The sequence below is a fragment of the Oncorhynchus gorbuscha genome, linkage group LG26, assembly GCF_021184085.1.
Source record: "Oncorhynchus gorbuscha isolate QuinsamMale2020 ecotype Even-year linkage group LG26, OgorEven_v1.0, whole genome shotgun sequence".
Taxonomy (NCBI): Eukaryota; Metazoa; Chordata; class Actinopteri; order Salmoniformes; family Salmonidae; genus Oncorhynchus; species Oncorhynchus gorbuscha.
The window spans coordinates 4,376,600-4,399,102 of record NC_060198.1 but is presented as its reverse complement, the minus strand read 5'-3'; the positions used below and the strand labels follow the sequence as shown (position 1 = coordinate 4,399,102).

Genomic DNA, 22,503 nt, shown 5'->3' with positions numbered 1-22,503 from the left:
CGGGTGCTGCAGGATTTCAATCCTTCACGGCGTAGTGTGTTATTGTTTTCTTGGTGACTATGGTCCCAGCTGCCTTGAGATTATTGACAAGATCCTCTCGTGTAGTTCTGGGCTGATTCCTCACCATTCTCATGATCATTGCAACTCCACGAGGTGAGATCTTGCATGGAGCCCCCAGGCCGATTGACAGTTATTTTGTGTTTCTTCCATTTCCGAATAATCGCACCAACTTCTGTCACCTTCTCACCAAGCTGCTTGGCGATGGTCTTGTAGCCCATTCCAGCCTTGTGTAGGTCTACAATCTTGTCCCTGACATCCTTGGAGAGGTCTTTGGTCTTGGCCATGGTGGAGAGTTTGGAATCTGATTGATTGATTGCTTCTGTAGACAGGTGTATTTTATACAGGTAACAAACTGAGATTAGGAGCACTCCCTTTTTAAGAGTGTGCCCCTAATCCCAGCTTGTTACCTGTATAAAAGACACCTGGGAACCAGAAGTCTTTCTGATTGAGAGGGGGTCAAATACTTATTTCCCTCATTAAAATGCAAATCAATTTATAGCATTTTTGACATGCGTTTTTCTGGATTTTTGTGTTGTTATTCTGTCTCTCACTGTTCAAATAAACCTACCATTACAATTATAGACTGATCATTTCTTTGTCCGTGGGCAAACGTACAAAATCAGCACGGGATAAAATACTTTTTTTCACTATAGTAACCAAAAAAGTGTTCAACAAATTAAAATATATTTTATATTCTTCAATGTAGCCACCCTTTTCCTTGATGACAGCTTTGCACACTTTTGGCATTCTCTCAACCAGATTCACCTGGAATGCTTTTCCAACAGTCTTGAAGAAGTTCCCACATATGCTGAGCACTTGTTGGCTGCTTTTCCTTCACTCTGCGGTCCAACTCATCCCAAACCATCTCAATTGGGTTGAGGTCGATGATTGTGGAGGCCATGTCATCTGATGCAACACTCCATCACTCTCCTTCTTGGTCAAATAGCACTTAAACAGCCTGGAGTTGTGTTGGGCCATTGTTCTTTAAAAGAACAATGATAGTCCCACTAAGCGCAAACCAGATGGGATGGCGTATTGCTGCAGAATGATGTCGTAGCCATGTTGGTTAAGTGTGCCATGAATTCTAAACAAATCTCAGTGTCACCAGCAAAGCACCCCCACACCATCACACCTCCTCCTCTATGCTTCACGGTGAGAACCACACATGCAGAGATCATCCGTTCACCCACTCTGCGTCTCACAAAGACACGGTAGTTGGAACAAAAAGTCTCAAATTTGGACTCATCAGACTAAAGGACAGATTTCCATCAGTCTAATGCCCATTGCTCTTGTTTCTTGGCCTAAGCAAGTCTCTTCTTATTATTGGTGTCCTTCAGTAGTTATTTCTTTGCAGCAATTCCACCATGAAGGTCCTCGTGAGAGCCAGTTTAATCATAGCGTTTGATGGTTTTTGCGACTGAACTTGAAGAAACTTTAAAAGTTCTTGAGATTTTCCGGATTGACTGACCTTCATGTTTTAAAGTAATGATGAACTGTCATTTCGCTTTGCTTACTTGAGCTGTTATTGCCATAACATGGACTTGGTCTTCTACCAAATAGAGGTCGACCGATTATGATTTTTCAACGCCGATACCGATATTGATTATTGGAGGACCCAAAAAAAACGATACCGATTAATCGGTCGATTTGTATCTATATATTTGTATTAATGACCTTTACAACAATACTGAATGAACACTTCAATTTTAAAAATACATTTAGTCTCAAATAAGTAATTAAACAAAATAATGCAAAAATACAGTGTTGGAGAAGAAAGTAAAAGTGCAATATGTGCCAAGTAAAAAAGATAACGTTTAAGTTCCTTGCTCAGAACATGAGAATATGAAAGCTGGTGGTTCGTTTTAACATGAGTCTTCAATATTCCCAGTTAAGAAGTTTTAAATTGTAGTTATTATAGGAATTAAAGGACTATTTCTCTCTATATCATTTGTATTTCATATACCTTTGACTATTGGATGTTCTTATAGGCACTATAGTATTGCCAGCCTAATCTCGGGAGTTGATAGGCTTGAAGTCATAAACAGCACTGTGAAGCAAGCATTGCGAAGAGCTGCTGGCAAACGCAGGAATGTGCTGTTTGAATGAACGAGCCTGCTGCCTACCACCGCTCAGTCAGACTGCTCTATCAAATATGAAATCATAGACTTATAATAAACACACAGAAATACGAGCCTAAGGTCATTAATATGGTCAAATCCGGAAACTATCATTTTGAATACAAAACGTTTATTCTTTCAGTGAAATACGGAACCTTTACATATTTTATCGAACAGGTGGCATCCATAAGTCTAAATATTGCTGTTTACATTTCACAACCTTTAATGTTATGTCATAATTATGTAAAATTCTGGCAAATTAATTACGGTCTTTGTTAGGAAGAAATTGTATTCACACAGTTCACAACGAGCCAGGCGGCCCAAACTACTGCACATACCCTGACTCTGCTTGCACAGAATGCCAGAGAAGTGACACAATTTCCCTAGTTAATATTGCCTGCTAACATGACTTTCTTTTAACTGAATATGCAGGTTTAAAAAAATATACTTGTGTATTGATTTTAAGAAAGGCATTGATGTTTATGGTTGGGTACAATGTTGCAACGGCAGTGCTCGCGAATGCGCTTTTATCATCACCCGTTTGGCGAAGTAGGCTGTGATTCGATGATAAATTAACAGGCACCGCATTGATTATTTGCAACGCAGGACAAGCTAGTTAAACTAGTAATATCATCAACCGTGTGCAGTTAACTTGTGATTATGTTAAGATTTATTGTTTTTTATAAGATAAGTTTAATGCTAGCTAGCAACTTACCTTGGCTCCTTGCTGCACTCACATAACAGGTAATCAGCCTGCCACGCTGTCTCCTCGTGGAGTGCAATGTAATCAGCCATAATCGGCGTCCAAAAATGCTGATTACTGATTGTTATGAAAACTTGAAATCGGCCCTAATTAATTGGTCGACCTCTACCATCTTCTACCATCTTCTGTATACTACCCTCACAACTGATTGGCTCAAACGCATTAAGATGGAAAGAAATTCCACAAATGAACTTTTAACAAGGCACACCTGTTAATTGAAATGTGTTCCAGGTGACTACCTCATGAAGCTGGTTGAGAGAATGCCAAGAGTGTGCAAAGCTTTCATCAAGTCAAAGGGTGGTTACTTTGAAGAATCTCAAATATATAATCTATTGTTTAACACTTTTTTGGTTACTACATGATTCCATATGTGTTATTTCATAGTTTTGGTGTCTTCACTATTCTACAATGTAGAAAATGGTAAAAATAAAGAAAAAACCCTGGAATGAGTAGGTGTGTACAAACTTTTGACTGGTACTGTAGATCACAGGTCAGAAAAGCAGAGTCTGTCAGCTGAATTTAGAGCATCAATGAATAACCATATTATGTCGCTTGCTGTCTCTCTCTTGCTCACACACACACACATACACACACACACACACACACACACACACACACACACACACACACACACACACACACACACACACACACACACACACATAGTCTACACATCATACAGGCATACACAACATCAAAAAGGCTTCTGACAGAGTATGCAAAGCCTGCTCGAAATTTGGAGTGGTATCACAAATGATAGCTAGATCTGCACAAAATAATGCAAAAATACATATTTGGCCTCCCTACTAAGCTCCCCCTATGTCATTTCACCTGGTATAACCTCTCTTTTTGTCATAAATCATATCTCAAATTTAAATCTAAATTCTCTGACTGAATGTGTGGTCTGTCATCCCATCAAAGATAGACTACAATGATGATGTTAGAGCGTCCACGTTGTATCTTTGTGTGATTTCTGATGGCGACAATTAGGGTCATATTTCCCACTGTGCTCCGCAAGCTGAGAGGGGTTAATTCACGTTTTAACGTTGTTTCTATGGTCTAACTGAAGGCTAGCCCGATCAATCCACATTTCGCTAGCTTGATCATAAATATCCTGAACAATAACCCCGATCATGTTTAACCTCACAAGCTACACGATAACAGCTGATTACCTACATCCCAAAACCTGTTTAACCAACCCATTGTCCCGGCTCCATCCATGCTGGATAAATGATGCTAAGTTAGCTTGCTAACGTTAGGTATGCTAGCTGTCCGCATTCGTCTGCTGTGATGTTGATTGCTGCGCGACTTACCGATTCCTGTTTATAGATTCAATTTCCCAAATAGTTTTGTTCCGCGCTAGTGACCCAATGCTCAAGAATAAACGATGGATGTCCAACATAGAGAAGCAAAGATGTAGGAAACGGGTCATGTGATTTGTCTGAGTACCTCTTTCCCTCCGTCTCTCTCTCTCTCTCTCTCTAGTCGAGAGCCCCCCTTTTCGTTACCAAGGCGACAAGATGAGAGAGAGGTGATGCAGAACGCATGCTCAAACAGAACTTTGCCAATAGGCAACCTTTTTGGCATCACCTGAGTATTTTTGGTCATTTTGCACAACCAATCAGTATTTGATTAGACCAAATTGTAATTGACAAAAATCTATAAAACATCTGTATGAAAAATATATTGATCCATGTAGCCTATTTATCGAGATTAGTCATGTCTCATGTTTCAAAATTTCTTTCATTTACATTTTGGTAACTTAAAGTCATGAGAGACTATTCTCATGAAATCCTTAATAGCAAGTCTGTATACATGAATGATTAAAAAAAAATTGTTGTGTGTAAACTGAAAAGCAACAACCAAACACAATTTAATTGGTATTGTATAATTCACTGTAGGCCAAACCAGGGTTTGTTAGGTTACTTTCTAAATGTAATCCGTTACTAGTTACCTGTCCAAAATTGTAATCAGTAAAGTAACTGTTGGATTACCCAAAGCGTAATCTGATTACTTTCAATTACTTTTGGATTAGCCTACTTTCCCCTTAAGAAAAAGGATCCATCAAACACACTTGGTGTGTCATCTTAGTGGTCTGTGACTTGTGGTCTGTCTCTCTCAGGTGGAACAAACCTAAACTTGCGCCTTTTTTAAATGCTGAAAGGTATCATAATGTATTTTTTTCCGCAAACATCCTTTCTGAATTTAAAAGTAATCCAAGAAGTAATCATGTATTTTTTTTAAGTATCTGGAATTTGATTACAATATTTTTACTGGTAAAGTAACTGATTACAGTTACAGTTTTTCCCCTTCAGATTACATGTAATCAGTTACTCCCCAACCCTGGGCCTAACTACAACATTCCATATTTCAAAATGCATTGAATCAGTCACAGCACACCACAAAATTGAAAGAAGAAGCATTGGCATCCAATGATCAAATAGTACCATACTCACATATATGGCGTTTTGTTGTTAGCTCTTAGGTTCTCGCACTGATGTCTTTTGTGTTCATGTTGTCTAAGTTTGTTTGTTCTCTCTAGTCTACATGTTGTGCAGACTTTTTGTGTTGTGTCATGTGTCACTCACTTTAACCCACTGTTCCCCCAAACTTGGTTTTATCACACAGTTTTTGCATGTTACTCTTCTGATAAGGAGCCATGTCTCAAATTCCCTCCAGTGCCTTCTTCTCTCTCTCTCTCTCTCTCTCTCTCTCTCTCTCTCTCTCTCTCTCTCTCTCTCTCTCTCTCTCTCTCTCTCTCTCTCTCTCTCTCTCTCTCTCTTTCTCTCTCCCATCCTGACTTTCAGAGTAATATGTTAAATCTGAATAAAGAGACATTTTAACCAACAAATCCGATTTTGTTTACACTATCATGTGCATGGCCTTCTTTGAAACGTTTTCCTCATTACTCACCCATTGACAAATACACTCGAGGAGGTGTGGTGATGTCGTCATGTAATTTCTCTGCCTCTTCATCAACAAACGTCATGCTTGAAAGAGGGTGATCCAATTCATGTGATGGTGAGATATCCATCTCTCCTGGTATGTAGCAGTCTATACCCTGGCTCTGTGGTTGGGATGGTTGCTCAGCGACCTCTGCTGAATCTGGGCCAACCTGTGATGTTTTGTGTTGCTGGTTGCCCTCCATGGACAGGAGCCAGTGCACAGTCCATTCTTCTGAGGAATATTCTGATGGGTTTATGTTGGGCCTCTCATGGTCAGGTGGTGGAGGTGGACCTGTTTGGGTGGGTTCTAGATGAACTGGCCTTAGTCCTTGGACTCCTTTGTGATTGCCATCGTTGTTCTTCACCATTCGTAAAGCCGATTGGACAGGATGTAAAATAGGTTTCTGTGATTGGCTGAACATTTTGGGAACGTTTCCACTGTGCAGCACACATTCATCTAGATTGGGTTTGGTGGATTCTGTAACTTGACCACTATTGATATTTTGGCAATGGTCCAAATCCAAGCCCTGTCCATGTTTAATAGTTGATCTCTCAGGGGCCTCTGACAGGGTAGAGGGTGTGAGGGAGGCCCCCTGTGTCAGAGGTACCACCAGACATGTCTGGGAGTTGTCGCTGTTTGACCTTTTAACCCCAGCCTGAAGGGCTTCCTGTTTCTGACTGACTTCTAAAAGACACCTATCCATCAAAATGCTGCTATTTGACTGGTTAGATTGATTCAGTTTCCTCTCAATGGTTTGTGTATCGGTCGGTAGACTTTGACACTGAGGTCTAGTCCAGAATTTGGGTCTTTGGAGGTTCTTGTATTTTCTACTAGGGCTGGCTTGTGCTAAAGGTTGAAATGCAGCATCTAAGATTGTCTTTGTAGACTCTTCCAGATGAGACTCTTTGGTGGTAAAGTCCTTTATGAATGTTGCTCCCTTCTTTGCCCGAGGGTTGAGGTCATAGCTGCTTCTTTTGACTTCTGTAACTGCTGCAGATGTTGATCGACTTAGGTGTTCTTTCCAAGATGGCGTCTTGGGAGGCATAGGAGGAGAAACACTTTGACAGTATTCCTTTTGACTGAAAGGTAGTCGACCAGCATATACGCTGGCAGCCTGAGACTGAAGTCCCTTCTGAAGATGTCCAATGTGTTTTAATGTTTTTGGTGAAGCAAGGCCACATTGGGACCCCTGTCCACCCCTCTTTGACTTAAACTGAAAATGAATTGATTGAGAATCATTCTCAACAATAATTGGAACTTTCCTCCTTGAGACAACATTTTGTCTGGCTGACACACCTCCTGACAGAGCAGTACCTGATGGGGTTAGCAGGTCATTTGGTCTTGGTTCAGATATTGTGTCAGTAACTTTTTGCTTGGCAATGCCATCCTTACCTAGAAAGAATCCAGGACTGTAGTTTGTTATCCTTCCTGTTTTCCTTAGTCCGAGCCTGGCCTGCAACAAGTTAGGGTCCTGAGACTTCATGCCTCTTGTCCTGTAGGGCCCTGGCTGTTGAGATTGTGGAGAGGAATGGGTGTACGTATCAGGCGGTGTGCCTACACCTCTAGAATAAGATGTTGGTACAGGTTTCATCAACCCAGAACGTGTTACAAAGTCCATTAGAACCTCTTCGTCAAGTATGTCATGGGTTGCTGGTTTAGGGGAACACTGGTTACGATGCTCAGCCTGACCTTTAGTACTAGAGATAGGGATTGAACGGGCCCATCTTTCTTTGGCCACTGTGGAGGTCTGTTTTGTGCCTTGGCTCTCCAATGGCATTGTTTGACAGTACAGTTTTGGAGATTGGCCAAGCCGGATCTTTGGGATGGAAAGGCTTGGACAGAGGTCTGGGTTTGTAATGATAAGAGGTGGCGAAACACTATGATTTGGAATAGGAACTTTTGGAGAGATGCTAGGATTTGGAATAGGAACTTTCCGAATAGGCTTTGGGGTAGGAAGTGATGGGGATGGGCCTAGCCTGACCTTAGGAGTAGGAAGTGTTGGGGATGGACCTAGCCTGACCTTAGGAGTAGGAAGTGTCGGAGACACACCAGGTTTGAGCTTTAGAATAGGATGTGTTGTCCTGTTGCCAAGAGTCCTCTCTGTATGAAGATGGAGTCCCTGGCTGTTAAAGGAGGAGATCTGGATGGGTTTCTTTGTGACAATAGGTGAGAGCTGGAGAGGAGGGGGCGGTGGCACTAGTAGGTGTTTCTGGGGTTGTTTGGAGGTGCAAGTTGCAAGTTGGTTATCAAAACTCATTGCAAAGAGAAATTATGAATACCTGCAAAGCCAGGCAGTTTTGATGAGTAGGGAGTGAGAGAAGGTTAATGGGAGAGAATGACATTTTATGTTAATTTAAAAAATGTTATGTTTATATATTTTATTGTACGTTTGGCAGTAGGTCTGTAAGAAACATAACTTTAATGTAAAAGGCATAGCAGAAAACTTGCATTCTCAAATAGTCATCTGCATTACATTGCAGTACAGAAGACTGCAAGCCTGATCAACTAAAAATAAACATAAAGATGAGTATACAGTTAAACAAGCACTGACCTGAGTGTATGCGATAGGCTCTATCTGGGTCGTTGACATGGAGTGAGAGAGAAAATGAGTGAGAGACAGAGAGAGCGAGAGAGAGAGAGAGAGAGAGAGAGAGAGAGAGAGAGAGAGAGAGAGAGAGAGAGGGAGAGACAGGGAGAACAGCTGGAAGTCGTGTGTACCAAAGTTACATTCTCCCCATTCCTCTCATCTAAAGCTGCACTGTTTCACTCACCCACTCCCACCCCCCTCATTTTGTTTGTCTATGGGAAACATAAATGTGTCTGTGGATAAACGACTACAATGCTTCCCAGTGGAGAATCTTGAAACACATCTTTGAAAAGTGTTCCTCTTTTTGTGTTTTACTTTTTCCAGGGCTGAGAATTAGTGCATAACACTGGGTATTCAAGTGGTGATAAATCAATTTATTTTGTTATTTCTTATGAATATATAGTTATGGCAACATGGTCAAAGTGCAAAATGATACATACATACATACTTTTTTCCCACCATCCTTCAGTAAGAAAAAAGGACAGTGTGATGAGAATAAAAATACAAATGTTTTCATAGGATCGACCTCGGAATGGACTATTTTGGCATCTTGAACCAATTTAATCATCAATCTATTTGGCACATAACTGATATCATTACTGAAAGCAATTTACAGTTTCATTCAAACACCTTCACAAATACTTCCAAACAAGAGACTTGATAGACATTTTCAGAAAACTGATTTTGTGGTTTCAACATTTAGAAATGTATTGCACTTTATTAGTCAGCTTCAAATGCACTAAGATACATAAACATCATGATAAATGCAGTGAATGTCTGGTTACAAAAGATATGTAAAAATTGGCACAATCATGAAATGGCACAAATATGAACATGAAAACAGTAACTAACACTTTGTTCAAATAACCTCATTTTTTGTTTCCCCTCTCGATGAAAACGTTATTTCACATTTCAAAGGGTGGCACCACCTGACCACAGTGCCTTCCTCTCAATGCTGTTTCTTCCCAGTCAGGCCTCTCACGTCCCAAACCTCTCAGGAGGTGTCTGTCTCTATCTACCATCCTGTGGTCCTCCAGTCGCAGCTCCACTCCAAGCTGACCAGCTTCTGTCCTTCCCGTAGTGTGTGTGGTCATATCATATGAGGGCATTGCCATCTTCGTCTTTGCTGTTCAAGCTGACCACCAGCGGATGGTGCTTCACAGTCTTGTTGCTCCACTTGTGTGCGTCCTGAAGCCCTGGCTCGAGGAAGTAGAGACAGGCGCCGAAGCCGGCCAGCACCAGGACCGACACCAGAAGGTAGATGGGGACGAACCAGTCCAGGAACATCCAGGACATGGTACTGTTACGGAGCGGTACAGGAGGAGGACGGGGGATATTAGATTGTGAGCTGATGATCAAATACCAAACACAATCTACCTATTGTACAAATGGTGCAGCTTTACCTGGAAACGTACTCCTTATTCACAATCTCAATTCAACGATTATGTGCAAGTAACTGCCCTATCAAAATGTACTACAAAATGGTCCTCTGTGTTTTGTGGCAGGCTATTGCCATTCAAATACTCCTCTTAACATGCTTTGCCATCCTTTTACTGTGTCAGTAGATGATGTCCACTGTAACTGATTGCACACATTAGCTGCTAGAGTAACTGTATATGATCATGACAAAAAAATATCACCCCAAGGTAGCTAGCAGGTTTCGGCACATACCTGTGGTCTCTGCTGTGCCCGCCTTCCTCTGAATATGGTGTTAGTGTAAAATGGAGGAGCAATGGAGTCACTAATCAGATGATGTATTGGTCTAATGCAGCACAACCGTCAGCTGGATGGTATAATATAATCCAAGGTGATCTCTCTGTACAGATGACAGAGAGGTTCATCATACTGCTCTGGGTTCTGACGTCACATTCAAAGGGAGGGGAGGAGGGGGGCATTGCTATGACAACAGCCCTAGTGATGGGTGGAGGCGGATGTTATGCAACGGTTATTGTGGTGTTTTTGGGGGCCAGGACCCTTCAGATGTCTCCGGTCGCCTCCATCATCTGCATGAAATCGATTCCAGTTCATTTAAACGCACAAACCATCACAGAGTAAGAGGATAATGTTCTCCTTCATATCCGTCACTCAGGCAGAAGCAATAGGATTTCCTTATAAGGAGACTGCTCATCTACAAAGCACAACATGTCATGTTTTTTTCTCTTGACGTCCGAGACAATTACTTTTATCTGAGACAATGACTAAAATAAGACTGAAGAGCAGGAAGGATGACCTATTTATTGTCAAACTGTACCAGGAAGAAGCCTTTGTCCAATTAGTTGAATGATTGTTACTCAGCTAAGACCATATATGTAGGAAAGATAAGCTTGATAGATCAACCTCTAATCCACTTCTCATTGGGCCACATCCAGGAAGTGGACATGTAGGTCTGCATCTGATTGGTGTGAAGCCGAACCGTATACAATTTTTTATAAAAAATGGTGTGATTTATTAAAATATGAATGCATTTCAATAGGTTCTGACCAGTAGCAAGGCACCGTAAGGCACCACCGGGTCATCAGTTGGGAGAAAACAGCCCAGTTCTAAAAATACATGACATACAGAAACTGATAAACATCAAGTATTCTAGCTCGACAGACTGCCGTTAAAAAAGTATTGGTGTGATTTAGATACAGCACAATATAATAATATAATAAATATTATGGTCTCAAAGTCTTTAAAGTCTGTTTATGCAACAGTTGTCTATTTGCACAAGTAGCAATTTATTCTGTGTCTACAGATTTGTAAACTGATCCAGTCTCATATTATGCGTAGATTCAGCAGAATGACATTGCCACGGGCAGCAACGCAGATATTGAGATGAGTGAGATACAAGACTTTGCTCTGACACAGTCCAGCTCACGGGTTCACCAGAAATTGTTGCGGAAATGTACCCACTATGCTATTTACTTTCTGCATCTACGCCATGTCGCTGATTCTACCTTTAATACTGCTCGTGTTATGAATGGATGGATGGCACCCGGAAGGCTACAGGCACACTGCATGTATCTGAGAGTTGTAAACACTAACTAACACAGTGGGGGAGGGGCGGGGGATTATAACTTGGCTGCCTGTGTATTCTCTGCAGTGCTGTGTGAAGGAGCTTCTTTCTGGAGGAAGTCAGTGATGAGTTGAGCCACAGTCTCAGGGGTGTTCAGGTGGACATGATGATCACCAGGTACGTTAACCACCATGCCCTGAGAGACATACAAGACCAGACAGAGACACAAAGAGGGGGGGGGGGATTGAAAACAAATACATATAAACAATTCTTTCCCAAAAACCCTGCATTTGACCAATCTGAGTGCCAGTATTTAGGTCAGTGTTTGCAGCTAAAACTTCTCTGCTTAGTTATCTATACAGTACTGTAGCTGCAAGAAGCAGAGCACAATATGACTGTAGTAACAACATACAAATATTAGCTAAAATGTTTCAGTCGCAACCATAAAAGGGACATTAGAATGTGAGTAGGACATATTTACAAAGAAACAAGGTGTATACATAAGTATACTCACGCTTTGGTCTTTATACCCTTGAAGTAGCGTTGAGGTAAAGGTCTTCTGTTGTGGTTCAGAAAACATCTTCTCAAACCCCTCCTCCGCCCTATCAGGAGAATGAGAGATCTTCAAGTAAAACATATTAGCAGTACAAAAAATAAAAAATTGTGCTTGACGGTGTGGTAAAGTGTAGTTTACAAAAGAAACTGTGTAATAATTGTGAAATAGTGTAATGATGGGAGAGTGTCCTACAGCACTACTAGAACTCTGGCCTGTATCCTGGACTGCAACTCCAGACTCTGCTCCAGACTGACACGCACAACGTTTTTCTGAAACAGAACACATTAGCATTGCTACAAATATACAAATCGACTAAAGTATGTATTTTTTTATGAGGACTATTAACACAACTCTTACCAGATTGATTCTAATGTCTCGGGTGAACACCACCCCTATGAGATAAAAATAGAAAGTGTTAGTATTACTACTATATATCAATGATATGAGTACGAAAGTTGACAAGAAGGAGAAACAAAGTGAAAAGAGAAAAAAAAAGACAATGTGAAATAGAGCGAGCGAGAGGGGGGGGTGATCATTTTACCTCCTTCAACCTGAGCGAGTCCTCGTTCTAGAAGAATGTGGGCTGACTGCTCCGAGAGAGAGGGGTTTGCTGCCAAAAGCCTGGAAGTGATTAACACATCATCGGAGTGACGCAATGACTATGATTATCAGAGCAGAGAAACTATGGCCAGACAGCCCAACATAACAGAAGTGTCATTGTAAAACAAGGAAGTGTGGTCTTACCTCATCAATGCGTTCTCATAGGTGTAAACCTTCTCTTTCTTCTCATCTTGCTTCTTCTCAAACTCAAGCATTCCTTCAAATCCCTGTCTTATCACCGTATGCAATTCCTTCTAGGGTAAGAGACACAATGGTAGAGAGACATTATAAAATGCGGATGTCCTGAACAGTTCCAAGGAGCAAATGATAAGAGTTGAGTATTTCAGTACCACGTCTGTGGGTAAGAATCCATAGGAGTCCAGGAGAACCACTGAATCCACCATCTCTGGATACAATGCACTGAACTGGACAAAGACAACAGGACATGGTTACACACACACACCATACACAGGTACAGTCTCTGGATATTGTTAATTGCGAAGAGACACACAGATATGAAACAGCATTAACATGCTTCTTTTTTTAAGATGCTTACTATTCCAGCTACATTGCCACCTGTACAATGGAGAGCACATGATCAGATGTATGTACAGAAAGGAAAACAACAATGTCTGATCAGAACACAATGAGTGGAAGAGAGATTAACATGAAGTTGAACAGTCACTCACCCATACTGTGTCCGATAATAGAGAATCTCTTCCACTGGAGAGCTGCAAACATTTCAATGGATTAGATAGATAGAGATAGATCTGCTAAATGTAGCTTCATACTTTAACATTACACCTACCTAGGAGAGAAAGAATGAGGAAAGCTCATATAGCGGTGTCTAACTTCACTTTCAAACATTGCTTTTTAGCTTTTACTGGAGCAAAGGTCACAGTGGTCTGAATAAGCTCAAACCAGCAAGTAGCCGAGTGGTTTGAGCATTGGGCCAGTAGCCGAAAGGTCGGCGCTTAACCCTAATTGCTCCAGGGTCGCCTCCAGGCAGACACTGGCCGTGACCCCATTCTCAGAGGGTGTCTCAGAGAGAGTGGGATATGCAAAACACACATTTGTATTAATACACACTTGTGCCTGTGTGAAATAGGACAAACATATGCATCCACTAAATTAATTTCAATAATTATTAATACCTCCAATGACTCGCCGTATGTCAGCCACATAAGCAGGAAAGCTGTAGAAGACTCCGGGAGGTCTATGGGAGGAGAGGCCATGGCCAGCCATATCCACAGCTACACACTTCCACTCTGTGTATGTATGTAAATAAATATATATGAGAGAGACAGAGACAGAGAGAGAGAGACTGTAAGAGCCTGACTCAATTCGTACTGAACAACTATGCAACTGAATGTCCTTCCAATTCCAATGACAAGTTCTCATGAATCTATTGTATAATTCTCTGTGCTGATCTAGCGGGCAGGCAGCCTACACACCTTTTGGCAGCAGTGGAATGAGAGTGTTGAAAGTGCCACAGTTGTCTGCCCAGCCGTGCAGGCAGAGTATTGGTCGACCATGGTCAGGACCCCAGACCTTGCCCCTTATCTCTCCCCACGGCACTGGCATATTGAACTCTGACACTGAAGGGCAATTACTGTTAAAACGCATTACTAAGCATTTAACATGACAAAACATTCAGTAATAGTGCTTGAGGAAGTGTTATAAGAAGCTCAACAAACAAACAACACACTAATGACTTCACTAAGTTCATGTCAAGACAGCTCCCATAAGTTCTGACGATCAAAAAAGGATTCATTCTTACCTGCTTGTTTCATGGTAGCTGATGTCATCAGGTGTCTGACACCTTTCAAAGTTTGCATTATTCTGAAAGACCAACGTCAAAGTAGGGTTGTTAACTAAACATAGGCACTATACGTCCACAACATCGATATATTAAATATATATAATAAAACGTTAGCTATGAAATAGAAACAACTATTCATGCTTATGTAACCTACGAAATGCTTCTCCATTACTTCCGGGTGAAGTGATACCTGTTATTTTGACCAATGAAACGTGAATGCGTCTCCCCCTTAGCGAATAACATTGGACAGCTAGCGGCTGGTTAAATGATTGACAAGTGCACGCGCCAATTATATTTCAGACATTATCCAATCACATTATTTGTCAGTAGAACAGGGCGGGTTAACACGAGGCGTTAACAAGAGAAGGTGCGGTCACAAAGTATCCAGAATTATATCGTTCTAGCAATAAACCAAACATGTGGTCAAGACTACGAACAACGTGTCTTTGTCCCCAATATATATTTTTTCCATCTGAGTATAGCTCAAGGCATTGTCCTAGAGTTTGTTGCAGAATTTGTCTGTTTCAACAATTTCGTGACATGTAGCCTTATTGGCATGAAAAACAAAAATAATTTTGAAACATTTCCTGACATTTAGCCTATCGGCATGAAAAACAAAAGTCATTTTAAAAACTAGTGAGGAAATTCCAGCCTTGGAAACATTCTAGAGGTGGACGACAAGGCCTTTTAAACAAACAGAGTGGACGCTGTTGTATCTGCAATAGGTCACCAGGTGGCAGAAATGGTAAAATCCTAAACCTACAATAGTTTGAGAATAGATATAGGAGAGACACTTCAGAACAAACCTCCTTTTTGATATTTTTTAGGGACTATCTGTTGTTCCATGTAGTGAATCTATTATTCAATGCGCTTGTATAGTCTAATAGCAGTAAGGCTCAAAATATTGTTTTATTAAATTATTTTAAAAATATATTTTTGGGATAATTCAAGGCGTCTTAAAATTTCAAATCAAATAGCTAAATGTTCCTTGGTGTGACCTTCTTAAAACAATTCCATATAGCTCAGTAGAACAAAATAGAGTATACCATCAGTCGGTTGGGTTTAAACTTGACCTGAAATTGAACCCCAGTAAAGGAGGGAAAAGGGCTAGGGACTAAACATATCCATACTTAAATGCTCTGGCAAAACTGTCTAGTGGTCCTGACTGCTGCCAGCAGTTATTTATAAAGCTACATGGTGCCTGAAGAGAGTGGTGACTGAAGAGAGAGAAAGATAGGAGAGGAGAAAGCTACATGGTGACTGAAGAGAGAGAAAGATAGGAGAGGAGAAAGAGATGGGGATAATGCCAAAAAGAGACAGAGAGGTGTGAGATAAAGGAGAGAGAGAGAGAGAGGAAGGAAGGAAGGAAGGAAGATAGATTGTGACAATGTATAGCCTATTCATGGACATATATTAGAGTCACAGTCCTGTTTGGCCTTAGGTTCAAAAGTTTCTGTCATTGCAGTGTAACAACTGTTTTTCTCATTTGCTGACTTTTGGCAGCATTTGCCTTTGACCATGCCAATAATGTGTTTGTAAAGGACAGATGTTCTTTCGCCCTGTTCAAAACAATGAGTGTGTCGTAAAAAAAAGCAATGCTGTCGGCATCACACCACTGCTATTGTCGTATGCTAATAGGATTGCGTCAAATGGCATTTCTTACACATTATGAACAATTGAGAGATTTATGTATGTTATTAAATTAGCATACTAGGCCGAGCCTGCAAACGGTTTAGAGTTCTGAAGAACTGTAGCAATAGAGCATTACCATACCAACTTTGGAAATCATTTCTAATCAGAATTTGATAGACTTGGAAATCATGATTTTGGAACCTTCTTTTCTTATGAACTATGAGACAATAGAATTCACAATGCAGTGAGGGACAGAAAGGAATCTAACTGATGTGGTATCATCATTTGGTAACCTAACGGGAGGGTGGGCTAGAAGGTTTAGAGGTGGAGTTAACTTGGAGAGAGAGATTGATGGTTGGTCTGGGATGAGTGCGTGAGAGGGAGGTATAAAAGGTATGGTTTGGGGATGGGTTTGACTATAAAGTATTTTGGAGTTTGAAATATTGACACGGGACATTTACCTGCTTTACTGGTACAGTATCAATGCTTCTATGTCACGCTTTAAACCAGGGCTGCCCAACCCTCTTCCTGTAGGTTTTCAGTCCTACCCTAATTTAGCATATCTGATACAGCTAGTTGAGGTCTTGTTGAGCAGCTAATTAGTATAATTAGGGTTGGACTGAACCCAACGGATGGTAGATCTCCAGGAAGAAAGTTTAGAAATATGTTTTTGGATCAAATATTTATTCACTTTAATAAACAGAAGGTTTAGTTTTTACCTAGCATTAGTGTTGAGGCTGCAAAAGCACATTGCAGTATTAATCATGAGTGATAGTTTGGGTGAGCTGATATTGTAACCCAAAATTAATTTCAGTAAACTATTTGAACTGTATGACATCTAATCCTGTCATCAGCTTGACTGTCATGGTCTTCGAAGAGAAACCAACATACAACATTCAACCTACACTCTGGACCTCGACCGCCAGTTCAACTGTGTTTGTTCATTGTTCCCCTTCTAATCAGGGACTGATGTAGACCTGGAACACCAGGTTGGTGCAATTGATTATACGGTAGAACGGAACCAGCAGGCTCCGGACCTTGTAGGGTAAGAGTTGAATACCCCTGGTCTAGAGGCTATGCAAAGCCAACGCAACAGGTGGACTTATGGTGCACTGATGCTGGAACATATGTCCTGACAGAACAAGTCTGCTGCCTCTACATCCAGCTATATTGTTCAGAGCATAAAATACAACTTTGTTGGTCAGATACACATATTTAGCAGATGTTATTGCAGGTGTAGCGAAGTGCTTGTGTTCCTAGCTCCAACAGCGCATTAATATCTAACAATTAGCTATAAAGACCATGTGGAGGAGCTGATGGGGCTGTATTTTATGGCTGATGTCTGTGTGGACTGCCTATGTTTGACCTATGGGTATAGAATCCTATGAGGACAAGGCCAATGAAAAGCTATTGGGAAATTACCTTTGGCTTAATTACTACAGTCCCTACACTGTTGCCTTTGAAAAGAGAACATTTAATAGATGAACATCTGGATTTAATATTTTATTAGTATTGGCAAGTTAAACTATCAACTTTGCATGCAATGTGTTAGAACGCAGTAAACAAACCAAACTAATGTAACATCCTCGTTTCTAGAGTGCTTTGGATCCACTGAGGTGGTGCTGCTGACTCACTGACTTCAGTCAGTTACTTCAACTCTCCCCTACTAATTAGCCACCTAACACTTACCACCTCTTAACAATGCATGCAATCCGTAGCTACCCTGTCCCCTCCACTATGATTTATGGCTGACTGTTTCTATAGCGTTTTGCTGAGTAGGCCTGCCATGTTAGATTAGATTAATGCATTGCTGAATTAGTGTTATAATGTAAATTTAAACTATAATTCCGTCTTTTTGGCTGCTTCATTGGTCCTGTTCAATCTGATATTATTCATTTATTCCTCCACTCGGCTTCCGTCTGTCTATTCCTAACCCACTGACTGCTCCGCACAGAAAACATTAGCTTTCCTACTGTACGCGTTTGTAACATGGCTGGGGGTCAACTCAAATTTGAAGGTGAATTTAAAAAAAAAAGAAACTCGTTGTGATTAAATAGCTGCTTGTAACGTGTACGTTAATAATCAGGCAGAGAATTTAACAAATGAACGAAACATGAGTAGCGTACAGACATGAAACCGAAACACCTGGGGAAAGAACCGACGGGAGTGACAGATATAGGGGAGGTAATCAGGAAGGCGATGGAGTCCAGGTGAGTCATGAGGCGCAGGTGAACGTAACGATGGTAGCAGCAGGTGTGCGTAATAACGAATAAACTGGCAACAACGAGCGCGAGTAAACTTGAGTGACACGTATGAAAATGGATGCCGTTTTATTAGTTAAGACCCAAGCCCTGATTTGTACTGTATGTCATGTCACGCCTTAGTCTCTCTCAGATCATGGCTAACTTTGACATGGTTCTGAAGTGCTGGGGGCCAGTTGAGGCGGACTACAACAAACACGGAGGACTGGTTCTGAGCCGGTCAGTGGACAATATTGGTCTGTACTTTGTTCTGGCCCGACACATCAGCAAGATGCGATACGTTTTTTGGCTTTGACTGATATCAGACTAATGAATGCACCAATGTGTAGATATAGCAATCAGAATGAGTTCGTTGTTCCTCTCCTTACAAATCTCTCTTCCTCTCTCGCCTTTCCTCTAGTCTGTTTGCAGAGCACCCAGACGTTGTTCCCTAAGTTCGCAGGCATCGGGCGACCTGTCAGGGAACGCAGCAGTAGCTGCCCACGGGGCCACTGCTTATGAAGTTGGGTGAGCTGCTGAAAGCTAAAGGTGACCACGCTGCCATCCAGCCCCTGGCAACCACCCACGCCACCAAGCATAGGATTGCCCTCAACAACTTCATGGTGAGGATGAATGATTCCAGTCTCCCTCCCTTCTCTCTTTATCTGAAACTGTTTTTCCCCTTATTCATACATTTGTTGCATTCACTCCAGTTTTACCATGACACTGTCATGCTTAGTTTACTAAAATACTGAGTGAGAAATTTCCTTTATAGTGATTTTATTCAGTATGAAGTTAAACATCAACATCACTGAGATCATCTGCAAAGTGATTTTTTTTTTCTTTTGGAAAAGTTTTATTTGCACAATTCCTTTAAAAACAGCTCATTTTATTTAATCATTTATACACATAAAAACGGCAACAAAGCATAAAACACAGCATTTGAAATTTACATTTAAATTTGTTAAAAGTACATGTTGTTAAGACCAATGACAACTATGAATAAAAGTACTTTCTTTGTAAAAACATCAAATCTGTAAAAGCCATTTAAAATGTGTACGAATGATTTAACAAAGATAAAACATTTTTAAGAAGTTAGAAACATGTTAAAAAGTCACTTTGTTAAAAGGCTGTCTTCAATCGCTTGTACAGGAGCGGGGTGAGTCCTTATCAAGCTCGCCTCATCCTGCTCTCCCGAATAGACTATCGTCCCGTCCTTCGGGGCCCAGAGGAGATCCCTCCCCTAGGCGCCGCAGCGCTGTCAGACCGTGGCCGCCGGGACCTAGGGTGTTGTGGGGGACCCTTCGCCTGGGGTTGAGGCCCCCTTCCTTTCGTACCACCCCAGGGCTTCCGTGGCTACCATGGCCACTGCCTGGGGGGTGGTCTCTACGCTTTTTGCTACCAGCAGGTTACGGGAGGACCACAGTGCTTCCTTCAGACACGTGAGGGTGGGATCTGCAAAGTGATGGGTGAGGAGGCGGGGCTGGACAGGAAGCTCTGAGGCAGGTGATGGGTGTGATCATAGCTGACATCGACGTCACCTACAAGGAGCTGGGCTTTGCTGGCTAAAGGGTTTATCTCAATGACCTACACCCCCCCCCCTTCACAGTTCTCGAGAGGTCACGGGGATAGGACAACTGGAAACTTACATTTGAAGCAGAGTTGCTTCTAGTGTTTATATAGTACATTCTAAGTGCTGATTTGCTTATGACTTACATAAAAACTTATTGGAAAAGTACATGAGGTGTATGAGGCAAAGCATTTGTGCAAATTCTACATTTCTTTATACAGTATATTGCCTTAATCTGCCCTTTCAATGTAGTTTGCTTACTGAATGTAAACTGTTCCTCTTTGCACTAAACCAATAAACGTTCCATCAGCTGAAAATGAGTGTTTAGTGTTTATTCTGCCTTTATCTTTTTGCCTAATTTCAAACATTCACCCAGTGACATGGACAGATGTATTTTCTGAGGGGGAGGATATGAGTTATAAGGGTGATGAGATATTTCTTCTCATACCTGTTCTATATAGTAAGGTTGATTTGATATTGTACACATTAACAGTTAAAAGCTGAATTGTGGTTTAAGGACAAAATATAAACTGTGGTTAGGTCTGATTAGGGCATAAGGGTTAGTTACTCTGCTCTGTGACAAACCTGTTTATTGCCTCTAGACTGGCTAAATTCTCTTGCACATTTGGTAGTGGGGGGGTCAATTCTGGTAGTCACCTCTACAGCCCTCTATCTTGGATGACTTGTCTGGTTTCTGTACCATTGCAGGTCAGCAAGCGGTCAGTCAGCAGTCTATCCCCTCCCTCCTTGACTGAAACATGTACATGATCTCTCGTGCACTCAACACACCTAACTGCTACACACACTAATCCCCACCAACCTGGTTTCTTTGGACATTTCCCTGGCTCTGTCCTTTCCCATTCCTGCAGTCTTATCGGTCAGTGTGACTCTCTCTCCACAGAGCACCATCTCAGGCGGGGCTCTGAGTTCAGATCACCCCCTCAGACCAGGCTGTGCCCATTAGCTTGGGCGCTATGGAGATTGCCCAGGGCATTCCTCTCAGGAAGTGCATGTCTAGAATGCCCCTGGTTGGTTAAGCCGCACTAGTGAATGAAATAATTGCTTCCATAAGCTCAATGCAAATATCTTGAATGACTACAATGCACGTACTAGTGCAAGAAATCAGTTGTATTCAAACATACTATGCTTAATTCTGGATTCAGCAATTTTTTTGGTGCTGCTTGAATCTAAAGTATAAGTCCACATGATTTGTAATAAATTAACATTTGCCTAGAGGCATTAATGGTCAAACTTCCTTGAAAATATTTACATTTTCTCCAGTCAAATAAGTGGTGTTTTGGCATTAGTCTGGCTGGCATTGAGCTGATTGCCAAAGCTGTGGTTAATTGACCTGCTGAAGGAACGACTATTAATTAGGCTGGCTGTGTTACTCACTGCACTACAGACACTGACAACAGACACGGTGACACCCTCTCATCTTGTGTGACCCGCCTGCCTTTATCTCTTATGTCTCTCTTTCTGCTGACCCGTCGCCAAGGACAGCCGGTCTCCACAGACTAGACCAGCTGACCCCAGGCCAGGGGCATTAGTCAAGAGTCAGCCATATAAAAACACAGGAGACGTGTGAAAGTCATTTTATAGGTTACTCATTCTGTAACTATCACGAAGTAAAGCATCCATTGGGCTCAGGTGCTCCCCCATCTTAGCCACTTCAGATTTATGGTGAATTCAATGTGTACTGAGGTTTCTGTTGTGTAGGTTAGCAAGTGGTTAGTCAGCGATCTATCCCCACCCCCTCCACCTTAGACTAAAACACGTGCATGATCTCTCTTGCACTCTCAATACACCTAAGTGCAACATACACACGAGCAGGCACGCACACATATTAATCCCCACCACCCTGTTTCTTTAGGACATTTCCCTGAATTCAATATGCACCTGCAAACTGATGTGCCCTAATGGAGGTAGCCTAGGGGTTAGAGTGTTTGGCCAGTAACAAAAAGGTTGGTGGATCGAATCACGAGCTGACAAGGTAAAAATCTGTCGTTCTGAACAAGGCAGTTAACCCACTGTTCCTAGGCTGTCATTGTGAATAAGAATTTGTTCTTAACCGACTTGCCTAGTCAAAATAGAATTGTATTTTTCAAACAGTGCACATGACTGACCACCAGCATAGGTGTCCAGGCTCCCTTGTCCTTCCAATATATGGTCCCCCCCCCCCTCTCATGGTGTCCAATGTCATCTATCAGTGAGGAAACAGGATACCTTAGACTTCTTTAATCAGCATTAACACAGTGGATCCCAAACCTGTGTCCCCAATATTTTCTAACCAGGACCAGGTCTCAAGCAGCTTCCCAACATTTAATTTTTCTTAACACTCCACAAAATATAACCATTAACACTTTTTATGGATAACAGATTATGGTTCACATGACAACAGCCAGAAACTCCATTCAACTTCTCTACCTAGCTGCTGGTTATTATTTTGCTCAGCCCTGATCAGTGAGAGGAAGATACGTGTGCATCCTAATGTCTCCACCTGAGCCTGTCTGTCAGTGGTCACCCCCTGCATACTTATTACATACTGAATGATTTAGCAGTGTGACAGTATGTGTGTCGACATGTGGCAGATTGTGTGTGTTACACTGTGC

The 22,503-nt window shown here is 41.6% G+C and overlaps 2 protein-coding genes and 1 pseudogene across 7 annotated transcripts in view; 1 reads left to right on the top strand and 2 right to left on the bottom strand.

The window, feature by feature from the left end:
• The window catches only part of LOC124015736 (neuronal-specific septin-3-like), a 41,096-nt gene extending 35,593 nt beyond the window's left edge, over positions 1-5,503 (bottom strand). For 2 of the 3 annotated variants that reach the window (XM_046331171.1, XM_046331174.1), the window contains exon 1: positions 4,254-4,424. The gene's annotated coding sequence lies outside the window, so the exon portion shown is untranslated. Of the gene's footprint in view, positions 1-4,253; positions 4,425-5,396 lie in introns of those variants that run through there. The other variant, XM_046331173.1, reaches the window with a different exon arrangement.
• A 5,615-nt stretch (positions 5,504-11,118) lies between these two features.
• LOC124016325 (serine hydrolase-like protein) lies at positions 11,119-14,652 on the bottom strand. 4 transcript variants are annotated; one of them, XM_046331879.1, is made up of 13 exons: positions 14,604-14,652; positions 14,408-14,469; positions 14,082-14,225; positions 13,782-13,895; positions 13,317-13,358; positions 13,184-13,203; positions 12,978-13,052; positions 12,772-12,881; positions 12,569-12,648; positions 12,385-12,419; positions 12,220-12,296; positions 11,986-12,073; positions 11,119-11,667 (listed from the first exon to the last, which is right to left on the bottom strand). In XM_046331879.1, the coding sequence occupies exons 2-13, from the start codon at positions 14,463-14,465 to the stop codon at positions 11,527-11,529; spliced, it is 984 nt and encodes a 327-aa protein (XP_046187835.1). In that variant the 5' UTR covers positions 14,466-14,469; positions 14,604-14,652; the 3' UTR covers positions 11,119-11,526. The 4 variants fall into 4 exon arrangements, with proteins under 4 accessions (XP_046187835.1, XP_046187832.1, XP_046187833.1 ...); XM_046331876.1 differs by having other exon boundaries at positions 14,082-14,239; positions 14,604-14,621; XM_046331877.1 differs by having other exon boundaries at positions 12,772-12,878; positions 14,082-14,239; positions 14,604-14,621.
• Positions 14,653-16,426: 1,774 nt separating this feature from the next.
• LOC124016291 lies at positions 16,427-20,208 on the top strand (annotated as a pseudogene).
• Positions 20,209-22,503: the final 2,295 nt, after the last annotated feature.